The following is a 27,258-nucleotide window of genomic DNA, read 5'->3' on the forward strand; positions in this document are numbered from 1 at the left end:
GACAAACACACTGGGAGAAGGCACATATAATGGTATAGTGTAAGAGTTACTTTATAAAATAAGAAAAAGACTACTTTTCAAAGTGTAAAGAACTTTTTGAAATTAACTTCCTACAAGGATAATGATCAAATTATAGTGTAGTGTTCTACTTACATGTTCAAATAATGACATGTTGTCCACATTAGGACTGGCTCAGTACAAGGAGAGCAGAGTTGCACTGTCCATTTAACTTAGTTTTATTAATGTGACATTTTATCCACCACCAAGTTACAATTCTATATTGTTTAACTTGTTATTTAATTCTAAATTCTGAAAAATGGGAGAATAAAATGGTTGAGAATGCATACACATAACATTATGGCCCAAAGGCAGGTATGCACTGCTTAGTGATTAGGGGGAGAATGGAGGATTTAAAAAGGGTATAAAAAAGAAAGTGGCTAGATCGATTCAATGAAAATCAGTGGAGATGCGACAAAAAAAAGCTGTGATAAGGTCTGTATTCCCTCCTAGAAAACAGGATCATATGAACATGAGACTGTTGTAGGTTGGAGGATAAATATAAGTCACACACACAAAATGAAGACGTAAATGTAACTTTATCAATGAGTGGGACTTGCAATGAGGAAAGAGGGGATGAAGATAAAGGGGGGTCTTTTAAAATTATGGGAAAATGTGAACACATTAAAATGAAATATAATGATATAATGAAAGACATGTAGAAGATTCTGGGGGGAAATAATACATAATATATTACAGAGAATTTCTTGAAGAAACAAGAATAGATACTCAAAGCACAAAAATAGGAATGACCTTTGTTGGGAGTGGAAAATATGGCTGAACTGAGGACATTCATACCCAATGGTTTGTGTTTTCTCTGTGAAAAAACAAAAGAGCAATTTACCTGCTGAGAATGGGGAGAGATGATAAATGGGAGAGAAATTCAGAGAAGCCCAATCAAGTTAGGTAACCTGGCACACATTGCAATACTTCCAGTGAATTATCACTTCTCTTGGATGGGTAATGTTGAGAATAATGTTACAATAATCATCATTTGCTATTCAAAGAACTCTGTGCTTTAAGAGCCGTTAAGAAGAATATGAAAAGCAAACTCTGCTTAGGTAATTTATCATCTTTGTAGTACAAAGATAAAAGATCAAAGAACCACCATGACATGAGTATTACCCAGGGGTATTACAAAGTGTAGAACGGTGCTGCTTGGTTCTTCACTGAGAAACTCAAAATTTCAAGAGGAAATTAAGAATTCATAGATATCTATCTTTTTTCTTTATAAAAAAGCAAGATCAAAACACTAGAGAGCATTATATATTAAAACTGAGTTCAGGAGAACTCAGCTTGAGGCTTTTGAAGGAAAAAATGGAGAAAATGTGGCTCTAATAAGTCTAACCAAGTAGCTGGAGGAATGGCTCAGTGAATAAGAGCATTGACTAATCTTGTGGAGAGTTGGAGAAAAGTTCCTGATGTCTACATGGCTGTTCACAGATGCCTATAATGACAATTCTAGGGGGCCAGATGCTGTCTTCTGGTCTCTGCAGCCTGTGCATACATATGGTTCACATACATATACTTATGTGAATACACATACATGTAAAATAAATTAATCTTTTTAAAAGGTTAGCAGAGAATTAAAAACATGTCTCCTATAGATCCTCAAAAGTTATCCTTGTTGCCTCCGAAGGTGTATGGAAATAGAATCTTTCTACCTTGTCTACTCTGAATACCTGCCATTGTGTTGCCTGTATTAATGATAAGTGATTTCAAGTAATTACTTGTGAGTCATTTTGTATCCTAGACAACATGAGAAAAAAAATCAATTTTACCATAAAGTTCCTAGTTCCAAAAACAACTGAATAACAATATCTGTGACGACTTCACGTTTACATTTTAAAAAATTTATTGTCTATTAAAACTAATACTCCTTTTTGTAGTAAATATTTATTAATTATTTAATTTATTTTTTGAGAATACCTTACATGAGCTCTATGCTTACATCATTCCCACCTTCCCCTCTCCTCCTCTGATCCTTCTGTGTCTTTTCATGGTTTCCCAGATTTCCTGGATGTTTTGAGTCAGGAATTTTTTTTTAATCTTTTTTAAAAAATTGTATATTTTGTTTATTTACATTTCAAATGTTATCCCTTTTCCTAGTTTCCTATCCAAAACCCCCCTATCCCATCCCCCTCCCCTTGCTTCTATGAGGGTGCTCACCCACCTACCTACCCACTCCCACCTCACTGCCCTGGCATTCCCCTACACTGGGACATCAAGCCTTCACAGGAACAAGGGCCTTTCCTCCCATTGATGTCCACAAGGCCATTCTCTGCTACATATGTGGCTGGAGCCATGGGTACCACCAGGTGTACTCGGTTTGTGGTTTAGTCCCTGGGAGCTCTGGAGGTACTGGTTGGTTAATATTGTTGTTCCTCATATGGGGCTGCAAACCTCTTCAGCTCCTTGGGTCTTTTCTCTAGCTTCTTCATTCAGAACCTGATCCTGCTTACTTTTGCTCCCTTCCCATCCTCTCTTTCTCCGGAGTTCCTCCCATCTTCTATCTCCCGTGAGTGTGAGTATTTTGTTCCCCTTTCTAAGAAGGACTGAAGCATCCACACTTTGGTCTTCTTTCTTCTTGAGCTTCATATAGTCTGTGAATTGTATCTTGGGTATTCTGGGTTTTTGGGCTAATATCCACGTATCAGTGAGTGCATACCATGTGTGTTCTTTTGTAACTGGGTTACCTCACTCAGGATGATATTTTCTAGTTCCATGCATTTGACTAAGAATTTCATGAAGTCATTGATTTTAATAGCTGAGTAGTACTCCATTGTGTAAATGTACTACATCCCCCCATGGCTACATGTTTCTATTCAATTTTCTGACCCTCTGTATGTCTTTCCTTTCCCTTCCAACACCTGTCCCTGACTGCCTTTTTTCCCTTTGCCTCCTCTCTCCCTCCCAGGTCCCTCCCTCCCTTTAGCTCCTGCTATTCTTTTGCTCCCCATTCTATATAGGGTTGGTAAAGATCTTTTCCCAATCTGTGGGTTGCTATTTTGTTCTATTGACAGTATCTTTTGCTTTACAGAAGCTTTTCAATCTTATGAGGTCCCATTTGTCAATTGTTGGTCTTAGAGCATAAGCCATTGGTGTTCTGTTCAGGAATATTTCCCCTGTGCCCATATGTTCGAGATAGTTTCCCACTTTCTCTTCCGTTAGATTCAGCATATTTGGTTTTATGTGGAGATCCTTGATCCACTTACACTGGAGCTTTGTACAAGGAGGAGTGGGTAGGTTGGTGAGCAGGGGGAAGGGGAGAAGATAGGGGGCTTTCAGAGGGGAGACAAGGAAAGGGGATAACATTTGAAATGTAAATAAAGAAAATACCTAATAAAAGAAAGAATGAATCAATTTACATTCTTCTACATGCTGACCCCTAGCTGAACCAGCACCATCTGTTGAAAATGCTGTCCTTTTCCCACTGGATGGTTTTGGCTTCTTTGTCAAAGATCAAATAACCATAGGTGCATTTGTTCATTTCTAGGTCTTAAACTCTATTCCCTTGATCTATCTGCCTGTCTTCACAGACCACATGAAGCTCAAGAAGAAGGATGATCATAGTATGGATACTTTGGTCCTCCTTGGAAGGGGGCACATAATACTCATGGGAGGAGTTGCAGAAACAAAGTGTGGAGTAGAGACTGAAGGAAAAGCCATCCAGAGACTGCCCCATCTGGGGAACCATCCCATATATAGTCACCAAACCCAGACACTATTATGGATGACAAGTGCTTGATGATAGGATCCTGATATAGCCTTCTCCTGAGAGGCTCTACCAGTGTCTGACAAATACAGAGGTGGATGCTCTTAGCCAACCTTTGGACTGAGTACAGGGTCCTCAGTGGAGGAAGTATAGAGAGGATACAAGGAGCTGAAAGGGTTTGCAGCCCCATAGGGTTCCCCTATGACAGTATGAACCAACCAGTACCCCCAGAACTCCCAGGGACTAAACCACTAGCCAGAGAGTACACATGGGGGGAACCTATGGTTGGAGAGCCACAGGTGTAGCTGAGGATGGCCTTTTCGGTTAGCAATGAGAGGAGAGGCCCTTGGTATTGTTAAGGCTCTATGCCCCAGTGTAGGGGAATGCCAATGTCAGGAAGAGGGAGTAGGTAGGTTGGTGAGCAGGGGGATTGGGGAGGGGATAGTGGGTCTTTGGAGAGAAAACTATGAAAGGGTTTCAACCTTTGAAATGTAAATAAAGAAAATATCTAATAAACAACCCCCTCCAAAGCAAACCAAAACAAACAAAAATATATAATCACCTGAATTTTTCATTGTGCCAAACCTTTATTTTAGAAGTTCGTATACAAAATACTTCTTGGATATATTATTACTAAAAAAGCATTATATAACACTTTCATTGGTAATATTAAGTATGACAATTTTGTTGTTACATGTTTGGGAAATAGTACTAATTTGAAGACTGAGACAAAACATCTTCCATTCACTGTGAATCAGAGATTTAGATACAAAGAATGAAGAATGATTGGAGGAACTTAAAGAAGTTCTGGATAGAAACAGGCACTAAAGCAGTTGTGTCTAAGAAAGTTCTGGATAGAAACAGACATTAAAGCAGTTGCATCTATTTACTTGCCATTTTTTATTAGATATTTTCTTCATTTACATTTCAAATGTTATCCCGACAGTACCCTATACCCTCCACCCACCCTGCTCCCCAACCCACCCACTCCCACTTCCTGGTCCTGGCATTCCCCTGTATTGGGGCATATGATGTTCACAAGACAAAGGGCCTCTCCTCCTATTGATGGCTGACTAGGCCATCCTCTGCTACATATGCAACTAGAGACAAAGTTCTGGTGGGTACTGGTAAGTTCATATTGCTGTTCCTCCTATAGGGTTACAGACTCCTTTAGATTCTTGGGTATTTTCTTTAGCTCCTTCATTAGGGGCCCTCTGTCCATCCAATAGATGACTGTAAGCATCATTTCTGTATTTGCCAGGCACTTTCATAGACTCACAAGAGACAGTTATATCAGGGCCCTGTCAGCAAAATCTTGCTGGCATGTGCAATAGTGTCTGGGTTTGGTGGCTGTTTATGGGATGAATCCCGGGTGGGGCAGTCTCTGAATGGTCCTTCATTCTGTCTCAGCTCCAAACTTTGTCTCTGTAACTCCTTCCATGGGTATTTTGTTCCCTATTCTAAAAGGAAATGAAGTATCCACACTTTGGTCTTCCTTCTTCTTGAGTTTCATATGTTTTGCAAACTGTATCTTGGGTATTCTAAGTTTCTGGGCTAATATCCACTTATCAGTCAGTGCATATCATGTGAGTTCTTCTGTGATTGGGTTACTTCACTCAGGATAATATCCTCCAGATCCATCCGTTTGCCTAGGAATTTCATAAATTCATTGTTTTTAATAGCTAAGTAGTACTGCATTTTGTAAATGTACTACATTTTCTGTACCCATTCCTTTGTTGAGGAACATCTGGGTTCTTTCCAGCTTCTGGCTATTATGAATAAGGCTGCTATGAACAGAGTGGAGCATGTGTCCTTCTTAGCGGTTGGGACATCTTCTGGATATATGCCCAGGAGAGGTATTGCTGGATCCTCTGGTAGTATTATGTCCAATTTTCTGAGGAAACGCCAAACTGATTTCCAGAGTGGTTGTACAAGCTTGCAATCCCACCAACAATGAAAGAGTGTTCCTCTTTCTCCACATCCTCGCCAGCATCTGCTGTCACCTGAAATTTTGATCTTAGCCATTCTGACTGGTGTGAGGTGGAATCTCAGGGTTGTTTTGATTTGCATTTCCCTGATGATTAAGGATGTTGAACATTTTTTCAGGTGCTTCTCATCCATTCGGTATTCCTCAGGTGAGAATTCTTTGTTCAGCTCTGAGCCCCATTTTTTAATGGGGTTATTTGATTTTCTAGAGTCCACCTTCTTGAGTTCTTTATATATATTGGATATTAGTCCCCTATCTGATTTAGGATAGGTAAAGATCCTTTCCCAATCTGTTGGTGGTCTTTTTGTCTTATTGACAGTGTCTTTTGCCTTGCAGAAGCTTTGCAACTTTATGAGGTCCCATTTATCGATTCTCGATCTTACAGCACAAGCGTTTGCTGTTCTATTCAGGAATTTTTCCCCTGTACCCATATCTTCGAGGCTTTTCCCTACTTTATCCTCTATTAATTTCAGTGTCTCTGGTTTTATGTGGAGGTCTTTGATCCACTTAGACTTGAGCTTTGTACAAGGAGATAAGAATGGATCACTTCGCATTCTTCTACATGATAACCGCCAGTTGTGCCAGCACCATTTGTTGAAAATGCTGTCTTTTTTCCACTGGATGGTTTTTGCTCCCTTGTCAAAGATCAAGTGACCATAGGTGTGTGGGTTCATCTCTGGGTCTTCAATTCTATTCTATTGATCTACTTGTCTGTCACTGTACCAGCACCATGCAGTTTTTATCACAATTGCTCTGTAGTACAGCTTTTAATGTCAGGCATGGTGATTCCATTGTTGAGAAGAGTTTTTGCTATCCTAGGTTTTTTGTTGTTCCAGATGAATTTGCAAATTGCCCTTTCTAATTTGTTGAAGAATTGAGTTGGAATTTTGATGGGGATTGCATTGAATCTGTAGATTGCTTTCGTCAGGATAGCCATTTTTACTATAGTAATCATGCCAATCCATGAGCATGGGGGATCTTTCCATCTTCTGAGATCTTCTTCAATTTCTTCCTTCAGAGACTTGAAGTTCTTATCATACAGATCTTTCACTTCCTTAGTTAGAGTCACACCAAGGTATTTTATGTTATTTGTGACTATTGTGAAGGGTGTTGTTTCCCTAATTTCTTTCTCAGTCCATTTATCCTTTGTGTAGAGAAAGGCCATTGATTTGTTTGAGTTAATTTTATATCCAGCTACTGCATTAGAGCTGTTTATCAGCTTTAGGAGTTCTCTGGTAGAATTTTTGGGGTCACTTATATATACTATCATATCATCTGCAAACAGTGATATTTTGACTTCTTCCTTTCCAATTTGTATCCCCTTGATCTCCTTTTGTTGTCAAATTGCTCTGGCTAAAACTTCAAGTACTATATTAAATAGGTAGGGAGAAAGTGGGCAGCCTTGTCTAGTCCCTGATTTTAGTGGGATTATTTCGAGTTTCTCTCTATTTAGTTTGATGTTGACTACTTGTTGCTGTAGATTGTTTTTATTATGTTTAGGTATGGGCCTTGAATTCCTGATCTTTCCAAGACTTTTATCATGAATGGGTGTTGGATTTTGTCAAGTGCTTTCTCAGCATTTAAGGAGATAATCATGTGGTTTTGTCTTTGAGTTTGTTTATATAGTGGATTACATTGATGAATTTCCATATATTAAACCATCCGTGCATCCCTGGGATGAAGACTACTTGTTCATGATGGATGATTGTTTTGATGTGTTCTTGGATTCGGTTTGTGAGAATTTTATTTAGTATTTTTGCATCAATATTCATAAGAGAAATTGGTCTAAAGTTCTCTTGCTTTGTTGGATCTTTGTGTGCTTTAGGTATCAGAGTAATTGTGGCTTCATAGAATGAATTGGGTAGAGTACCTTCTGTTTCTATTTTGTGGAATAGTTTGAGAAGAGTTGAAATTAGGTCTTCTTTGAAGGTCTGATAGAACTCTATACTAAACCTATCTGGTCTTGGGCTATTTTTGTTTGGGAGACTATTAATGACTGCTTCTATTTCTTTAGTGGAAATGGGACTGTTTAGGTCATTAATCTGATCCTGATTAACTTTGGTACCTGGTATCTGTCTAGAAATTTGTCCATTTTATCCAAGTTTTCTAGTTTTGTTGAGTATAGCCTTTTGTAGTAGGATCTGATGATGTTTTGGATTTCCTCATGTTCTGTTGTTATGTCTCCTTTTTCATTTTTCATTTTGTTAATTAGGACACTGTCCCTGTGCCCTCTAGTTAGTCTGGCTAAGGGTTTATCTATCTTGTTGATTTTCTCAAAGAACCAGCTCCTGGTTTGGTTGATTTTTGAATAGTTCTTTTTCTTTCCACTTGGTTGATTTCATCCCTGAGTTGGATTATTTCCTGCCATCTACTCCTCTTGGGTGAATTTGCTTCCTTTAGTTCTCAAGCTTTTAGGTGTGCTGTCAGGCTGCTAGTGTACACTCTCATGAGTTTCTTTTTGGAGGCACTCAGGACGATGAGTTTTCCTCATAGGACTGCCTTCATTGTGTCCCATAAGTTTGGATATGTTGTAGTTTCATTTTCATTAAATTCTAAAAAGTCTTCAATTTCTTTCTTTATTTCATCCTTGACCAAGGAATCATTGAGTAGAGTGTTGTTCATTTTTCACGTGAATGTTGGCTTTCTATTATTAATGTTGTTATTGAAGATCAGCCTTAGTTCGTAGTGATCTGATAGGATGCATGGTATAATATCAATATTTTTGTATCTCTGGATGCCTGTTTTGAGATCAATTATATGGTCAATTTTGGAGGTGCTGAGAAGAACGTATATCCTTTTGTTTTAGGGTAAAATGTTCTGTAGATATCTATTAAATCCATTTGTTTCATAACTTTGGTTAGTGTCCATGTGTCTCTGCTCATTTTCTGTTTCCAGAAACTGTCCATTGTTGAGAGTGGGGTGTTGAAGTCTCCCACTATTATTGTGTGATGTGCAATATGTGCTTTGAGCTTTACTAAAGTTTCTTTAATGAATGTGGCTGCCCTTGTATTTGGAGCATAGACATTCAGAATTGAGAGTTCATCTTGGTAGATTTTACCTTTGATGAATATGAAGTGCCCCTCCTTGTCTTTTTTGATAACTTTGGGTTGGAAGTCAATTTTATTCGTTAGTAGAATGGCTACTCCAGCTTGTTTCTTTTGTCTATTTGCTTGGAAAATTGTTTTCCAGCCTTTCACTCTGAAATAGTGTCTGTCCTTTTCCTTGAGTTGGGTTTCCTGTAAGCAACAAAATGTTGGATCCCTTTTGTGCAGCCAGTCTATTAGTATATGTCTTTTTATTGGGGAATTGAGTCCATTGATGTTAAGAAAACTTAAAGAAAAGTAATTGTTGCTTCCTGTTAGTTTTGTTGTTAAAGTTGGGATTCTGTTCTTGCGGCTGCCTTCTTTTAGGTTTGTTGAAGGATTACTTTCTTGCTTTTTCTAGGGTGTAGTTTCCATCCTTGTGTTGATGTTTTCCCTTTATTATCCTTTGAAGTGCTGGATTCGTGAAAAGATATTGTTTGAATTTGGGTTTATCATGGGATACTTTGGTTTCTCCATCTATGGTAACTGAGAGTTTTGCTGGGTATAGTAGCCTGGCTGGCATTTGTGTTCTCTTAGGGTCTACATAACATCTGTCTAGGATCTTCTGGCTTTTATAGTCTCTGGTGAGAATTCTGGTATCATTCTAATAGGCCTGCTTTTATATGTTACTGACCTTTTACCATTCCTGCTTTCAATATTCTATTTTTCTTTAGTGCATTTGATGTTTTTAATATTATGTGACAGGAGGAAATTTTTTTCTGTTCCAGTCTATTTGGAGTTCTGTAGGCTTCTTGTATGATCATGGGCATCTCTTTCTTTAGGTTTGCGAAGTTTTCTTCTATAATTTTGTTGAAGATATTTGCTGGCCCTTTAAGTTAAAAATCTTCATTCTCATCTACTTCTATTATCTGTAGGTTTGGTCTTCTCATTGTGTCCTGGATTTCCTGGATGTTTTGAGTTAGGATCTTTTTGCATTTTGCATTTTCTTTGATTGTTGTGCCCATGTTCTCTATGGAATCTTTTGCACCTGAGATTCTCTCTTTCATCTCTTATATTCTGTTGCTGATGGTGGCATCTATGGTTCCAGATTTCCTTCCTAGGATTTCTATCTTCAGTGTTGTCTCATTTTGGGTATTCTTTATTGAAGCAGAAAGCATTTGTCTTTAATCTAGATATTCTGGAAGAAAGATACACCTTTATTCTGGACCACATATCTACTGCAAGCCTGTCTAAGGACATGGAAAAAGGAAGATTTTGCTCTTTGATTGCTTTCCCTTGCCTAGTTTAAATGTTCATTCCTTCAGAGACTTTAGAACACACTTCTTTGGGGTTTACAGAGTTTACTAAATACAAAATGTGACTTAGAGCCTTGTGGAGTGAGTAACTACTAGACTCTTTGTCTTTCCATTCATAGAAAGTCTTTGTTCGATTAGTTGGACTGTAAATCATTCTAATAGATCTACTTTTCTCACACAGATACAGATAGAAAGATACACACACACACACACACACACACAAGTAGAGAGAGAAAGGGAAGAGAGAGAGGTTGAAGAGAGAGGGGAGAGAGAGAGAGAGAGAGAGAGAGAGAGAGAGAGAGAGAGAGAGAGAGAGAGAGAGAAAGAGAGAGATTAATCCTAGTTCTGTTACTGCAGAGAACCTTGATGGGATTGTGAATAATCCACTGTTACTTTTCATGAACGATGACTCTTTCATGCTGGGGCTGATTGGAGAAATAAAAGCAGATATGCTATGAACCATCACCCATACTTCTTTTACCCATCAGGTAGAGACTCCAAATATGGCTACTAGACTAGCTATATTGTCCTTACTTGAGGAAATTAACACATCTCCTGATAAATGATCTACAGCTACTTATCTAGAAAATAAATGATTATTGCTACCTGTTCACAAGGACCACCAGAAACAATTTTCCTTCAGTTCTCAAGGGCAGCAGTAGACCTCTTCAGTTTTATCTCAAGGATATATTAATGCTCTGGATCATTGTCATAACTGAGTAAGAAGGTGCAATGCTTTGAATAAGAATGGCCCTCATAGGGTCATGGATTTGAATGCTTGATCACCAGGGAGAATAGCCTTATTGGAGTAAGCATGTCCTTGTTGGAGGAAGTGTGACACTGGAGGAGGATACTGGGGTTTCAAATGCTCAAACCAATCCCAATATCATTATTTTCTTGTTGTCCGCTGATATGCATGAAGGAATTTTAGTGACCTCTCCAGTACCATGAATGTATGCATGCTGGCACACATTCCATTATGACAATAATGGACTACACCTCTGAATTTAAGCAAGCCTCAATTGGATTCTTTTTTAAAATGAACATAATTGTCTGGTGTTTCTTCACATAAACAGAACACTATTTCAGACAAAAAGTATCTTGATCATCTATAAATTCTTCAAAGTGTCACATTGATGAACTATAATGATGACATGCTGATTGGATCAGGTAAGCAACAGGTTGTAACCATTTTGAACTCATTGTTAACACATATGGGTAGCAGAGGATGGATTTATAAAAATTGTATCTTTTCTCTTTTACCAACAAAATGAAGTAAAACTTCTAGGGGGCCTATTTACAGTTTGGAGAAATCACACTCCTCACTCAGGTGTATTACTCTGGTGCATATACTAAGTGACTGCTAGCTTTGGATCAGGCCTAAAACAGGAGAAATCTCTCTGAAAGTTCTAGGCTGATGTGCAGGCTGATCTACTACTTGGGCAATATGATCCAGAAGACTTAATGCTACTCGAGGTGTCAATGGCAGATAGGAGTGCTCTTTGGAATCTGTTGCAGGTTCCCATAGGTAAATTTCAGAATAGACCTTTGGCATTTTGGAGCAAAGCTCTACCATCACCTGCAAACAAGCTGTTTTCCATTTGAAAGACAGATCTTAGTTTGCTATTGGGCTCTTGTTATCATGTGACCTGGGGAGCACATATGAGATAAGGGTTATCTGACCCACCAAATCATAGAGTAAGATGTACACAGCACCAATTTATTATCAAATGAAAGTCATATATGCATAATTAGGTCTGAGCAGATCCTGAAGGCTGGAACAAGTAAATTACTTGAGGTTGGACAAATTATTTTTATTCCTGTTAAAATGTTGTAAGCTGAAAAGTGTATACCTAGAGTTTCATGGTGTGTTCCTTATAATTGATTGGCTGAGAAGGAGAAGACTAGGTCCTGGTTTACTAGTGATTATGCATTTTATACAGGCACCACCCAGAAGTGGTCAGGTACTCTGATACAATCCCTTTTGGAAATGCTGAAAGTCATGGGTTAAGGGAAATCTGCACAGTGGGCAGAACTTCAGACAGTACACATGGTCATACATTTCATTTGAAAAGAGAAATGGTCAGATGTACACTTGTTCACTGATTCATGGGTTTTAGCTAATTTATTGGTTGGATGGGGCTTGAGAAAGGTTGGAAAATTGATGATAAGGACATCTGGAAAATAAGATACATGTGGAAAGATCTCTCCAAATTGTAAGAGGTTGTGAAGAAACTTGTGTCCCATGAAAATGTTCAATAAATGACGTTAGCTGAGGAGGAGTTCAATAATCAATGCCCCATTCTGTGGATAGACAGCTTCTTTTCATAGACATCCCTATAATTGTCCAATGTGCCCATGAACAAAGTGGAGATGGTGAAAAGATGAAGTATATATACATGGACTTGATAACATGAACTTCCACTCATTAAGGCAGCTCTGGCTATAGTTTTGTTCTTAGTGTCAAATCTGCCTACAGCATAGACCAATACTGAAATCCTGATGTGGCACCATTCCCAGTGGAGTTAAGCCAGCAACCTGGTGACAGGTGGACTGATATTGGACACTCCTTTTGTGGAAAGTAAACTTTATTGTCTTCCTGGAGTAGATACTTATTTTGGTTATCGATTTGCCTCTCCTGAAAACAATACCTCTGGCAAAATGACTATCTGTGGACTTAAAGAATACCTTATTCACCATCTTGGTATTCTACACAGTTTTGTATCTGACTAAGACCCATGATCCTATTAGAATCCATTGATCTTATTCCTTATTCCTCATTATTCCATATTCCTTATTACTCCTTATTACTCCTTATTCTGGAATAAGGAATAAGATCAATAAGATCCATTGATCTTATTCCTTATTCCTCATTATTCCATATTCCTTATTACTCATTATTCTGTAGCAAGTAGCCTGATGGAGAGATAAAAAGGCCTCGTGAATCTGCAGATGTAGTGTGAAATTAATTGGCAGCAGCTGGGAGAGCTGTTGCAGTGTTCTCGAGAGGGCAGAATATGTTTTGAGTATTCATCTAATATATGGTATGGTGTCCCTTGTAGCCAATATTCATGGGTCAAGAATCAAGGGGTAGGAATCAGAAAACCACTCTCACCCCTAGTGAATGTTTAGGAATTAAATGATTTCTGTTCCTGAGGCCATAAGTTCTGATATCTTAGTAGTTTTGTTTCCAGAGTAGAGAATGCTCCTGCAAGGAGCCACAACAAATATTGAACTGACCCAGAAGTTCTGACTTCTGTATGGTAACTGTGGGGCTTCTAATTTTTTTTTAACAAACAGGCTAAGAAAGAAATAACAATTGTAAGAGGGTTGATAGTTCCAATATTACATGGGAAAATTGTATTGCAACTCCACAATAGAGGCAAGGAAATTAAGTCTGGCATGCAGAGGATATTTGGGGTGCCTCTTGGTGCTAAAATGTCCTGTGATGAAGGACCATGAGAATTTACCATGGCCTTATTCAGGGAACATGACAAAGAGCACAGACCTTTCAGGAATGAAAGTATGAGTCATTCCTCCAGGAAAAAAGCTAAGACATGCTGAGGTGCTTGCAGAAGGTGGAGGAAATACAAAATGAATAGTAAACGTATGTAGTTATAAATACCAGATGTGGTGATTAAGTAAGAATGGCCCACATATATCATGTGTTAGTAAATCCTGGCACATTAGGTGTGGTACTATTAGGATATATGGCCTTTTTGGACCAGGTGTAGTCTTGTTGGAAGAAGTATGTCACGGTGTGGACATGTTTTTAGGGCTATGATCAAGCTATGTCCAGTGTTACACTGTATCCTTCTTTTGCCTGAGGATCATGATATAAAAGCTCTCAGTTCCAATACCATTTCTGCCTGCAAGTTTCCATGCTTCACATCATGATGATAATGGTAAAAACTCTGAAAGAGAAAACTGATCCCAATTAAAGGTTTTTCCTTTCTAGGAGTTACAATGGTCATGGGGTCTCTTGACAGGTATAGCACCTTAACAAAGATGTCAGCTAAGGCCATATAACCTACTTGAGAAACAACAAGGATTATAGTTAAAATGAGTGCTTTGGTTGTGTTTTCTTAAAAATGCATATGTACACATATTTCTGTTTTTTTTTCAATTTCCTCTATTTCCTAATTACGAGCGCTAATATCAATTAAGAGACTACCAATGGTTTTCTTTAAGTTTGTTATAATAACAGAATGACCACAAAAGTTCTATTCTGTTCTAAATTAATAATGCAGTTGCCATTGTATGTAGAACAGTTATGTCTAGGTGTGACTATCACCTTTCTCCTGGTCCTTGCTGCTGGGGCAGACTTCTAGTTGGTTTGCTCCCGTGAAGACTCCATATCCCAATCCATCTTAGAGGACTTGTTGAACTCAGAGCAGTTGATAAGAAATTCCCTCAATCCCTCTCCTCCAGTCCCAGAGCTGCTGCTGGGAGCCTGGTAGACTGGGGACCCATCACCCACCAAATCACCTGCCCTCCCGAATGACATTCCCTTCCTTCAGTCACGTCTGTTCCCTCTACCTGGTCTTTGCTGCTTGGGAAGACTCCTAGATGGTCTCCTTCTTTGAGGACTCCATATCACAATACATCCTAGAGGACCCTCTGCACTCAGAGCAGTTGAGAAGTTAAGGTTTTGAGCTTTCCCATGCTCATACTATGCTCATTGTGGCACATTGTCTTCTGATTGTGGATTAAGATGTAAAATTCTCAGCTTCTTTTTCAACATCATGTCTACCTGGACATTGCGAAGCTTTCCACCATGATGACAATGGACTAAATATGTTAACTTATAAGCCAACCCCAATTAAATATTATTCCTCATAAGAGTTGGCTAATATGTCTCTTTATAGCAATAAAATCCTGCCTAATGCAGTACTCATTGCCTGTATATAAGTGATACCAAATATTTATAGTTTTTAATGTCAATATTATTGCAGTAATAGAATGATACACCTAGTGAAAATTTTAATCCCTCTGCATAATTGCTTGAACCTTTAATTATTTCAATGTATCAAATATTAGAAGTTCATATGCAAGACGTTCCTTAGATTTTTTTGATATGAAAGTATTATATAGTTTTTAATTATATGCATTAGTACTATAATATATGATAGTTTGGTTGTTACATGATTCAGAAACAATACTAATTTGAAGAATTGAGTCAATATATCTTTCATTCATTATAAATCAAAACGTTACATCAAAAGGTATCCAGAAAAATCTGAGGAAGTTCTGAATAGAAAAACAATGCTGAAAAACATACATCAAATTTTCTTGTTTGACATAGTTTGTCCTTGGACATATCATATTTTGGATTAGGAGTTTTGTATTACTGCTTTTGCATTTTGGCAATAGTCTTTAAATTTACAAATTAATCACCATATAACAAAAAAGTTTATATTTATGAGAAGAAATGAGTTAATACTTCAAATGGAAGTTGAAACTGTAGCAGTAATATTCATGTGCATTTCTAAACAATAAAATCAGCAGGCAGTGGTGGTGCATGCCTTTAATGCCAGCACTTGGGAGGCAGAGTCAGGCCGATTTCTGAGTTTGAGGCCAGTGTGATCTACAGAGTGAGTTCCAGGGCTACACAGAGAAACCCTGTCTTGAAAAACAAAAACAAGCAAGCAAGCAAACAAACAAACAAATAAAAAACGCAAACGTGCAAACAATAAAATCAATGAATAAACGTATTGTGATTTAACATACAAGTGGGATAATTGACTTTACCATTAATACACGGTGTACGAAATGGCAGTGATCCTTTTGCTTTTCTATATCTATATTTACATTCAAACTCAATATCCTCTCCTGAATGAACATAAATCTTTTCGCTTTGTCTCCATTTGAGACGTATGTTATGTCTTTCCATAATGGCTTCTGATATTACACATGCAGCTGAAAGAAAAATGACCAGAGTTCATTGAGTAATACATAAACCTAAAGAAATCACCCCTTATCTATAGATGAATTCCATTTCTCTGAGATGTAACTATAAGTTCAGTGTTGTTATAAGTAATTTCAAAAATTAATTCAGCTATGAATTTAACAAAAGTAGTGAGAGCTTTAATCATAATATTAGTTAACTGGTAAAAGAATTTGAAAAGACAAAAATGGAGAAATCTCCTATATTAATAGGTTGTAAGAATAAATATTGAAGTGTCCGCATCTCCTATGGAAACTATCAGACTCTATGAACCCATCCTGAAATAGCAATAACATTTTTCATTCTTATAGGAGTAAAAATCTCAAATTTGTATGGAGGTACAATAGAATGAGTAGACAACTGGAACTAGAGCAGAAAGGAAAATCTGGAGACATCGTAATAACTGATTTCAACATACATCATGAGCCCCACAGTAACCAGAACTCTATGATCACGCCAATGAATGAGAAGAGTGATTTGAATACTGATCTATGTATCTGCAGTTAACTGATCTTAAAAGACTTTCCAAAAACTTATGTTATAGAACTGATGTCATATTCAATGAATGATATAAAGATAATTAATATCCATATGGAGGTGATTAAAATTTGATACTCTCTGTCTTTCTGGGCAAATTCAACTAAAAGTTGGTCAAAGACACTGATGCAATAACAAACCACTGAACATACAGGAAAACCCAACAGGGAAACATTTCGTTGGTTTTGGACACTGGATGTTTGGAAGGAACTCCAAATCATAAGGCAAAGAGCAAACCTTGACCCATGGATTTCATCACATACTTGTAGATAGCACAGAGCATAATCAATACAACTAAGAAATAATTAGCCAGTAGAATCAGAGTAAATGATTGTCTATTGTATTTTTCTAGGTATGTACATACCTTTTATAGGGATGTTTTATGTCAAGGAAACAAAAAATTTAAAATTCATTTTTTTTTGTTTGTGGTTGGATTTGGATTTGTTTTATTTGTTTTGATTTGATTGATTTGGTCCTTGTTAGAAGTTATAGGAATACTTCCCCTAAATTGACTGTATCTTTCTTTTTAAAAATTTTTATTAGATATTTTCTTCATTTACATTTCAAACGCTATCCCCTTTCCTAGTTTCCTCTCTCAAAGTCCCCTATATCTTCCCCTGGCCCTGCTCCTCAACCCACCCACTCCTCCTGGTTCCTGGCCCTGGCATTACCCTGTACTAGGGAATATAATCTTGGCAAGACTATACATATAGTTTTTTTTTTCCCCGAGACAGGGTTTCTCTGTATAGCCCTGGCTGTCCTGGAACTCACTCTGTAACCCAGGCTGGCCTCGAACTCAGAAATCCGCCTGCCTCTGCCTCCCAAGTGCTGGGAATAAAGGAGTGTGCCAGCATGCCTGGCTTATATAGTTCTTAAAATGGCTTTGCACTATATCTGTCTTAAATTATAGTTAAATAATTGATTAGGATTTCAGTTTGTTGATAACTTTTAAATAAACTGTAATTCGCCTATGATAAAATGCATTTTAAAAGAAAAATAAGCCAGCCAAAATTGTATAAATTTATAGATACGTCTCAAAAAAATACACAAGAACCTGAGTAGGAAAAAAAAAATAAAACCTTAATATCATTAGCTGCCATTTTTTTTTTTTTTTTTGGCTAAAGCTATAGTAAGATACCTTGCCACTCAGAACAGCATTAGAGAAAGTAGCCCTTATAATTACAGATGATCATGAATGTGTGGTGAAAAACTCATAAGCTCTTAAGGTAATGTGACTAAGTGAAACTACTATAGATGACAACTGTGATTTCTTAAAAATTTAAAAATAGATTGTACATACATTTTTGCTATATGCTATTTTCTTTGTATTTACTCAAAGGAAATAAAATGAACCTCCTCAACCTGCATGTATATGCTTATTGCAATCATGACTATAGATAAGATGAAAAAACCGGTCTGAACTAGTACCAATTGGTGAATTTATAAAGACAACATGGTATACTTAAATGTGAAATTTTGTTAGACATTAAAGATATATTTTAGTTAGAAAAATGCATTGGAGGACACTAAGTGAAATAAACCAAACACAGAAAGACAACTACTTAGTGTTCTTTCTCACGGAATGAAAAGATAGACTAAACTATCTCTAAAATGCATGACAGTGATTAATAAAATTTAGTAGTCTTGTTTAAGGGCGGCACATGTTGTATGGACTTAATAAATACAAGATGTATATAGGTTGATTTGAAAAAGAATGGATTCCATGGGCTCACATATTGCTTATTCATTGGGGACTGTTGATACTCAAAAAAGATTAGGAGGTATGGCCTTGTTGGAGTTGGTATAGCCTTGTTAGAAGAAATATGTCTATCTCTTCGTGCTGCCTGCAGAGTCAGCTGTATTATGCTCAGCTACTTCTCCTCCATCATGCTTATCTCTGTGCCATGATAGTAGTCTACATCTCTGAAATTATAAGCTATTCCCAACAAATGCTTTCTTTTCTAAGAGTTTCCATGATTATAGTGTCTCTTCACAGTAATAGAACACTGACTAAGACAATAGGTATAGAATATCATGCTGGTGCCCAGTTTCATGGATATTAATGCATGTTAGTAAAAGCTTAATTATAAAGAACAACATGCACAATTTTATTTGACAGATGGTTTTTATAAAAAGAATCTAATAATCTTTGCTTTTATCACATGCTATTGTTTGGCACTGAAGCACTGATCAAACAATACATTTATTTTGTGAATGTTCTATTATTAACAGAAAAATATCCATAATATAAACCAGAATCTCCTGTAATCTATGAGAATAAGGTACTTACACAAACAGGTTGGTGGCTCAGACCACTTTCCATTTCTACATGTTATTGTCTTCTTTCCCTTAAGTACATAATAGTTCTGGCACTGATATTCAACTGATGATAATGGTTCATATTCTGGTAATGACAAGGAGATGATGTCTCCATTGTCAATAGGTGGAGGAGGCCCACATTTCTCTGTTGGGTCTAAGAAGGCAAAATTTGAATGTTTGACAATCAAGTCAAATTATAGCATTTTTAAAAAGAAACTTGATAGTATATGACCCTATATATTTTTTACTATTTTTGTAGAAATACATTTGTAAATAAGACTTTAAAACTTCTAATGCTAAAGAATGCTTATGAGGCTTTCTGGGTTTCTGATAGGGTCAAAATAAGCATAGACATCTCTGTTATACTTTTGCTAAGTATATATGAAATGCTTGGACATAAACATTTAGTAAACATTACATGAAGAGATGAGACATTGAAAATTCTAGCAAAGAAATTCAAAACTCATCTAAGTTTATAATATTGTGCTATATGTTTTTCTTTTAGACTACTGAGTGCTCTTGTGAGGACACAGGAAAAGTCTGAAATCAAGGAAACAAACACAGAAATATTTCATTGGTTTGGACACTACGTGTTTCAATAGGACTCCAAGCCACAAGGCAAAAAGCAAACCTTGACCCATGGATTTTATCACAATGAGGTTCTTATACATAGCACAGAGCATAATCAACACAACTCAGAAATTGGCAGCCAGTTGAATCAGAGTAAATGGTTGTCTATTATTTGTTTCCAGGTATTTACATATCTTTTACAGTGTTATCCTATGTCAAGATAACTTAAAGAAATGAAAATAAATTTTATTTGGCTTAGTTTTGTTTTCCTTTTTTTCTAAATTGTTGTTTTGTTTTGTTTTGTTTTGATTTGATTTGATTTGATTTGATTGCTCTTGGACTGGTTGGTCTGATGGAAGTTACAATACCATTTTTAGTAAATTGATTGTATCTTGTTTGAAACAGCTTTGCTCCATATCAGTCTTAAATTATATTTAAATAATTAATCATGATTTCAGTTTGTTGATATTTTTTAGGTGAACTGACAGTCTGTGGTACAAATGCATTTTGAGAAACAATATGTCAACCAAAATTGGATCAATGAATAGATACTTCTCAAAAAACCCCAGAAAACAACAACAGCAACAACAGCATCAACAACAACAATAAACACGACCCTAAGTAGGAAACAAAACCAAAAAACACATTAATACTATTAGTTGTCGTTTCACTACCAAGCCATAATAAGTTACCTTGTCTCTCAGTTAAACTAGCATTAGAGAAAGGAGCCCTTAAAATTACATATGCTCAAGTTTATAGTGAAAAACTCATAAGCTGTTGATGGAAATATGACGTTGAGGATAACAATAGATAATAATTGAGATTTCTTTAAAATATAAAACTAGATTTTACATATATTGTTCTTATATTCATCTTTTTTATGTATCCAAAGGAAACAAAATTAACCTTCTCAACCTGCTTGTATATATTTACTGTAAACTGCTACATGAACATAGCTAAGATGAAAAAACTGTCTCAACTAATACCAATTGGTGAGTTTATAAAGACAATGTAGCATACTTAAATGTGAAATATTGTTCAGATATTAAAGATACATTTTATTTTTTTAGTTAGAAAAGGGCATTGGCCAGTACAGGGGAATGCCAGGGCCAAGAAGTGGGAGTAGGTGGGTAGGGGAGCAGGATGGGGGGGGGGGGAGGGTATAGGGAACTTTTGGGATAGCATTTGAAATGTAAATAAAGAAAATACCTAAGAAAAAAATAAAAATAAAAAATAAGCTACCAAATAACAGTTAAAAAAATAAAGCAACAAGTAATACTCTGAAAAAGAAAAGAAAAGAAAAGAAAAGAAAAGAAAAGAAAAGAAAAGAAAAGAAAAGAAAAGAAAAGGGCATTGGAAGATATTAAGTGAAATCAACCAAACAAGGAAGACAAGTACATTGGGTTCTTACAGAGTGAAAAGAAAGACTAAAATTTCTCTAGAATAAATGAATTAGTAGAAGTTAGTTGTCTTATCTAAGAGAACATTGTATGAATTTAATAAATGCAAGATGTATACAGGTGTGGTGACTTGAAAAATAATGGCCACCATAGACTCACATATAGATTACTCATTTGGAACTGGTGGTACTCAAAAAGGACTAGGTGCTACAGCATTTCTGGAGTTGGAGTAGCCTTTTTAGAAGAAGTATGCCTTTCTCTTCCTGCTGCCTGCACAGCCAGATGTTGAATGCTCACCTACTTCTTCACCATCATGTCTACTTTTGCTACCAAACATGATGATAGTTTACTAAATCTGAAATTGTAAGGAATCCACAACAAATGATTTCTTTTAAAAGATTTGTCATGGTCATAGTGTCTCTTCACATAAATTGAACACTGACTGAGACAACAGGCATAGGATATCATACTGGCTCCAACGTTTTGTGGACATTAATACATGTTAGTGAAAAATTATAAAGAATACATGCACAATTTTATTTGACAGGTGGTTTTTATAAAGAGAATCTATTAATCTTGTTTTGCTCACATGCTGATGTTTGGCACTGAAGCATTAAGCAAAACAGTACTTTCATTTTGTGAATGTTATAAACAGAAAAATATCCATGTTATAAAACTGAATCTCCTATAATCTATGAGAATAAGGTACTTACATATACAGGTTGGTGGCTCAGTCCACGTTCCATTTCTACATGTTATTGCCTTATTTCCTTTAAGTAGATAATACTTCTGGCACTGATATTCAACTGATGATAATGATGCATATACTGGTAACGACAAGGAGGTGATGTCTCCATTGTCAATAGGTGGAGGGGGCCCACATTTCCCTGTTGGATCTAAGAAGACAAGATTCAAATGTTTGAGAATCAAGTCAAATTACAGACTCCAGCAGAACCAAAAAGAGTACAGTGTTAAACAAGACTTTAGTGATTTCTACTTTGACTATAATACAATGACAGAGGTATGTATATTGAGGAGAAATTGTTAAACTATGGCAAACTCCTCAATATGAAGTTGGAGGAAGATGGCCCTCATCAAACAAAGCAAGTAGCTATGTGACTAGAGAAGGCATGTGGATAGAATACTTGTTGGGAACAAAATAAAGAAACCATTCAGGGCAACAGTTTGTCTGCAGCCCGCAGACACTACTTTTGTATCTCTGGTCTGCTAAACCATAAGGGAACAGATTTGTAATTTTCTATGACACCAAGTTTACAGTGATCTGTTATGGCAGCCAGAGGAAGAAATTCAACAAAAGTAATACATGACTTTTTAAAGAGTTCTAATGCCAAAGAAAGAGTTTTCTTGTTTTTCTCCAATAAATGTTATCAACTTATGTTTATAAACATATTCTATGTAATTAAACCCGACTGCTTTCTTTTTCAACAAGAATAACAGCCATGCTGAAAATCATTACCAGTGCAAGGGTGGGCTGGTGGCCATGGTGGAGGGGTGGGCACATTCTCTGTGAGGAGAAGACAAGGGGGCAATGGGGGGGGGGTTGAAGGCTGAAATGGGAAAGGGGGATCTGTGACCAGATGTTAAGTGAATGAATAAGAAAATATAAATGACAAAACAAATTAAAAATTTTTTTTTTGTTATGTGCAGCATTATTCTCCCAAATGTGTGCTCCTGAATGCCTGAACTCATGATATCCAAAAATGTAAGAAGATGTCATTAGAACATCTAGAAATGGAGATACAGGGAGTTGTGAGCTGGTATTTGGGACCAGAGTACTCAAGCACGGTTCTCTGTAAGAGTAGTCAGTTCCCTTAATTGCTGTTCTATTGCCACCCACCATTTTCTTTCTTAAACATTTGTAGGGTTAAAACTGAAAGTACAAAGGATTTGGGAATTTAGATTGTGCTCTGTTTTGAAAACTTTTTTCTGAATATATGTTATGCTACATAAAAAGAAAAATAAAATAGAATTAATTCAATGGGAATTTAATGAGGTATTATTATCAAAGTGTCTTTAATAACTAGAAAATCAAAGATTTAAAGCTGACAGAATATTTGGGGATGTTTAATTATATTTAATAAATGAAATGATATTTGAAAAGCTTTTCACACATGATATTTGTAACTAAAAATAAAACAAGCATCAAAAAATACAAAAGGACTAATTAGAGACCTTAAGTAGTAGTAGTCTCACTCCAAACACAAAAATCATCAAAGAAAAGATGGCAACACTGTAGGATGAAGATAAGTGCAGCAGTGTCAGGGACCATTAGCTTTACAGGTAATGAAACTTTAATAGAAACTTTAATAGAAAATAATATGTATCATCAGGGATAAAACAGTAGCATTCATTTTCTGACATGCATGATTTACAATGCTGATGATAATACCAGAAATTCCTTGCCAAAATAGTGATCAATTTAAAAGATAAATAATTTCACTGGCCTTCTTCTCAGCTTCTTTTGGGATCAAAATGTCCAAATTGCAATTCATATTTATAACTCAGTTTACTCCTTTACTTTATCTCTTTGACCACTTCCTGTATTCCTCTAATCATGGTTGTAAGGTCAAGAAATTTTGGTACTTAAGACACACTGTAACTTAAATCCAAATGCCTAATGGTAAACCCATAAGAAAACTTTAATCCATAACAGTAAACTTGATTGTAAGTATTACAGATCATTGAAGGATAGGAGAGAACAATGTTTTTGAACGTACTGGTGGAAATGCATTTGGGGGGAATGGACCAGCCCTCTTCAGCACAGGTGATGGTGCTCTGATTATTCTGAAGGCTGTAGCCTTGATTGCAGACCACTTGTACAATGTCACCTTCTACATGGGTTTGACCTGAAGATGTTGAATTACCATTTTCCACAAAAGGAAAGAAGCATAGCCCTAAGGAGAAAAGGGTCAATTCACAATAGGAGGAAAGTTAATAGAAAGTTAGGTTGCATATTAAAATATTTTCAATGAATGACACAACCTAAATAAACTATTCAAATGAAGTTCCTGAAGCCTGCCAATTCCAGTTGGTCTAGATAGGGAGTTTTCCCCAGGAGTGCCATGTCACCACATCCCAAGTGCTGGGATTGTAAATGGCCACTGTCCATTTTATGTGGGTTCTGTATGTCTGAATGCTGGTATTTCTCTTTATAGATGAAGGATCTTGTCTACTGAACAAGGCCCATATTCATGGTCTTTTGAAATAATTTTTGAATAAAATATTTTTCACTGAAAAACTTCTCTTTATAAAATAGCTATGATATACTTTTAAAAATTCTTTCTTCAACAAATAATGACTCTTGTAAGCTGCTTCTTCACTGATCTATCTTGTTTCCTTGCTTTGGTTTTTTTTTTTTTTTTTGTCTTTTTTTCAAAAAACCATAGTTGTGGGGTTTGCATAATTTACTTAAGGATTCATATGTTATAGATAACAAGTCTAAGGATGAAATAAGTTTTGGAAAACAGAATAGTAAAATGTTTCGCTATGGAACATTTAAGGGAAAAGATAATTCAAAAGCAGTGGATAACAAAATGATTTTTTTCCTTAAAAAAAGAATGGCCATACTGCTAATAAGCACATGTTTGACAAGAGCTGTTAATAGTCAAATATATTTATGACCAGCTTTCAATTCATACTTTTCTTCTGTAGACTACCTGTTGACAATGTTCTCCATTGGATTTTCCTGAGGAGAATATAGCTCCTAAAAGGCAGACTGTCTGTCCCTTCTCCAGCGTAACTCTGTGATTTTCCAGATACCAGTTTCCCTTCCTACATGTTCTTCTCTTTCATGGATTAGTGTTCATCTAAGGATGGGTGTTTACTCACTGAGACACTTCGGAGTTGGTGACCATCCTGATTCTGTGCAAGTGATGCGAGTCCAGAAGGAGTTTGATGGAGATGCAAAATTATATTCACAGGAGTAGTATAAAATCTTCCCACTAAGAACAGGGGAAAAGGGCTCATTTTTCTTTTCATCATATAGTATTCCATGTCTTATTTTTGGAAAATCACAAAGGCTCACTTGGAAAAAGAAGAAAGATAAATAATTGTTAATAATTATTAAGCATACACTTATTTGTATATGTTTTGTCTTTTGTGAATAACATTGCTACTATTGTCCAAGTATATCCCAAACCCTTTCAAAACCCCTTCTACACCAGTCCCCTAACACTGAGTATACACATCAGTGATGTCCCTGGCTACGAATGTTTACCTCCCTTGTCAGGCTTCCTTTACTCAACTACCCACTACAAAATGGAAAATGATTGTTTTCCTACAGATTCTGATGTGGGCTTACAAATATCTTCACTATAGGACACACACATCAAATTGGATTCCAGAATAACCTTAAGAAATAGAAGAGTGAAACTTTTTAAAAATGTAAGCCATGTGGAGTTCCAATAGGCAAAGCCATGTCTCATTGTATGAGACTTCCAAGTAAAAAGTAAAAGTAACAGAAATTTGAATCATCAAATTGCCTGTCAGATATCTTACAGAAATTGAGGAAGCATGTCTAAGGCAACCAGCTAGAGGACCCCATTCAGATTCTGAGCAAGAGTAGAGAAAAAACCTAAAAGATCAGTCGTGCCAAAGTTATCTTCGAAGGAAAAGCAACTGGACACTTCAGATTACTGTTTCAACTTTTCCAGTCAGATTCTGCTGGAAATTGTGAGAACCAGTTTGTTCATGTGACCTATATCTGTTGTTATCTGTTCCATTGCTTAAATGTGCTATCCAAAAGGACTCTCAGAGGGGAAGTCCAGATAGCTGCTATAAATTAACGGTCCTAGATGCTCTCTCTCTCTCTCTCTCTCTCTCTCTCTCTCTCTCTCTCTCTCTCTCTCTCTCTCTCTCTCTCTCTTTCTCTGTGTCTTTGTCTGCCTGTCTCTGTGTCTGCTTGTCTGCCTGTCTGTTTGCTAATCTTTCACGTATTCATGAACTTCTTAACTGCTACTTATTCTTTAACCGTGACTTGTTCCACTGAGTTAAAATTATAAGTTTGACTACTGTAGGTCATTTTCCAGACTGTACAACATACCAGACACTTAGTATCTACAAATAAAAGTGTGTGACTATAGCTAACTGTATTTTGGAAAAAAATATATGTATATATATTCAATAACATCTACTAAAGAGGCCATAATTTAGAGAACAAGGAGGTATGTATAGATAGTTTGTAGGGACAAAATGTAAGGGTAAACTCAGAAAAAAATTTAAGTTGAAAACAAGGAAACAAGCAAACATTTCCTGTTGTTTAGCAGGGTAATTTCTTTTTGTCTCATTCTGTGACTTCTTTCCTCTGATTACCTCTCAGTGAAATGTGTTAATCCAATAAAATGAATTTAAATCTCTGAAACAATGTTGAAAATTTTTTAGGGTGGATCTCAAAACAAACGTAATGATCTTGTTCCTATTTTTCACTTAACTGAGACCTGAATCCCTCTCTAAATAACCCTTACTTATATGTGAAGATTAGCAAAAACAAAAAATAGCAAAATAAAATCTTTTTGAAACTATTCAAGTGCAATGACTAAATTTCAGAATCCCACCCCTTGTTTAAAGCATCATTTGTGACTCCATAGATGTGATGTCAAACATAAAAGTATTCCTCATTGTTTTATATAAGACATTTCCAGTTGATAAGAAGATACATTTGGTTGAAATGGAAAAAGTTACTCATTTTAATGGCTATGAAGTTAAAAGGCATCTGATCTGTGAAAAGGAAGTCAACCGCACACAGATTCAGGAATGTTTAGTGTCTGTGTGGAGCCTTGTCTTGTCAGTGGCTCTGTTTATTTAGGTTGCAGTTCATTTTGAAAATTCATCTTGTTACATTTATTTTTTATGCATTTTAAAATAATATATTTTGTTCTTTCTAAATTGCATTTGAGGCTAACAACACTTTGAAGTTTAGAAAACAGATGAAAGTACCTCCTTTTATTTAATTTCTCCTCTTTGTTCCCTATCAGAAACTATTTCCATACGTGGACTGGTTTTTACCCTTCAAAATGTTTCATTATTTTTACTTAAAACATGCTGTCGTTTATGTTCCATTTTAATGCTTTACTAAAAATAAAATAAATCAAAAATATTTTCATATACAAAACAGAATGTGTTTTTGTCACATCTCTTTCTGCTTACCTTCACCTTTGGCAGTAGAGAACCATGAGGTTAGGAGAACAATAGCTAAGAGCAACAGGCGACAGAACCCCATCCTCTAAAGCCTAGAGCACTCCAATCCTGGTGGTGCTTCTGGGAACCCTGTTGTTAAAACTGCTGTGCATGACTTTCTGTTTCAGTGCATTTCTGGAACCTAGTTTGGTAAATATCAAAGTTCACAAGGGAGGGGCAAAACAAATAAAC

The 27,258-nt window shown here is 36.3% G+C and overlaps 1 protein-coding gene across 1 annotated transcript; it reads right to left on the minus strand.

Moving 5' to 3' along the window:
- Positions 1–15,610: 15,610 nt before the first annotated feature.
- On the minus strand, positions 15,611–27,191 carry Cfhr1 (complement factor H related 1). Its single transcript, XM_021153967.3, has 6 exons — positions 27,037–27,191; positions 24,721–24,915; positions 23,610–23,786; positions 21,585–21,767; positions 18,873–19,055; positions 15,611–16,017 (listed from the first exon to the last, which is right to left on the minus strand). The coding sequence occupies exons 1-6, from the start codon at positions 27,107–27,109 to the stop codon at positions 15,797–15,799; spliced, it is 1,032 nt and encodes a 343-aa protein (XP_021009626.2). The 5' UTR covers positions 27,110–27,191; the 3' UTR covers positions 15,611–15,796.
- Positions 27,192–27,258: the final 67 nt, after the last annotated feature.

Source organism: Mus caroli, unplaced genomic scaffold (assembly GCF_978045245.1).
Source record: "Mus caroli unplaced genomic scaffold, Mus_caroli_1 scaffold_1, whole genome shotgun sequence".
NCBI lineage: Eukaryota > Metazoa > Chordata > Mammalia > Rodentia > Muridae > Mus > Mus caroli.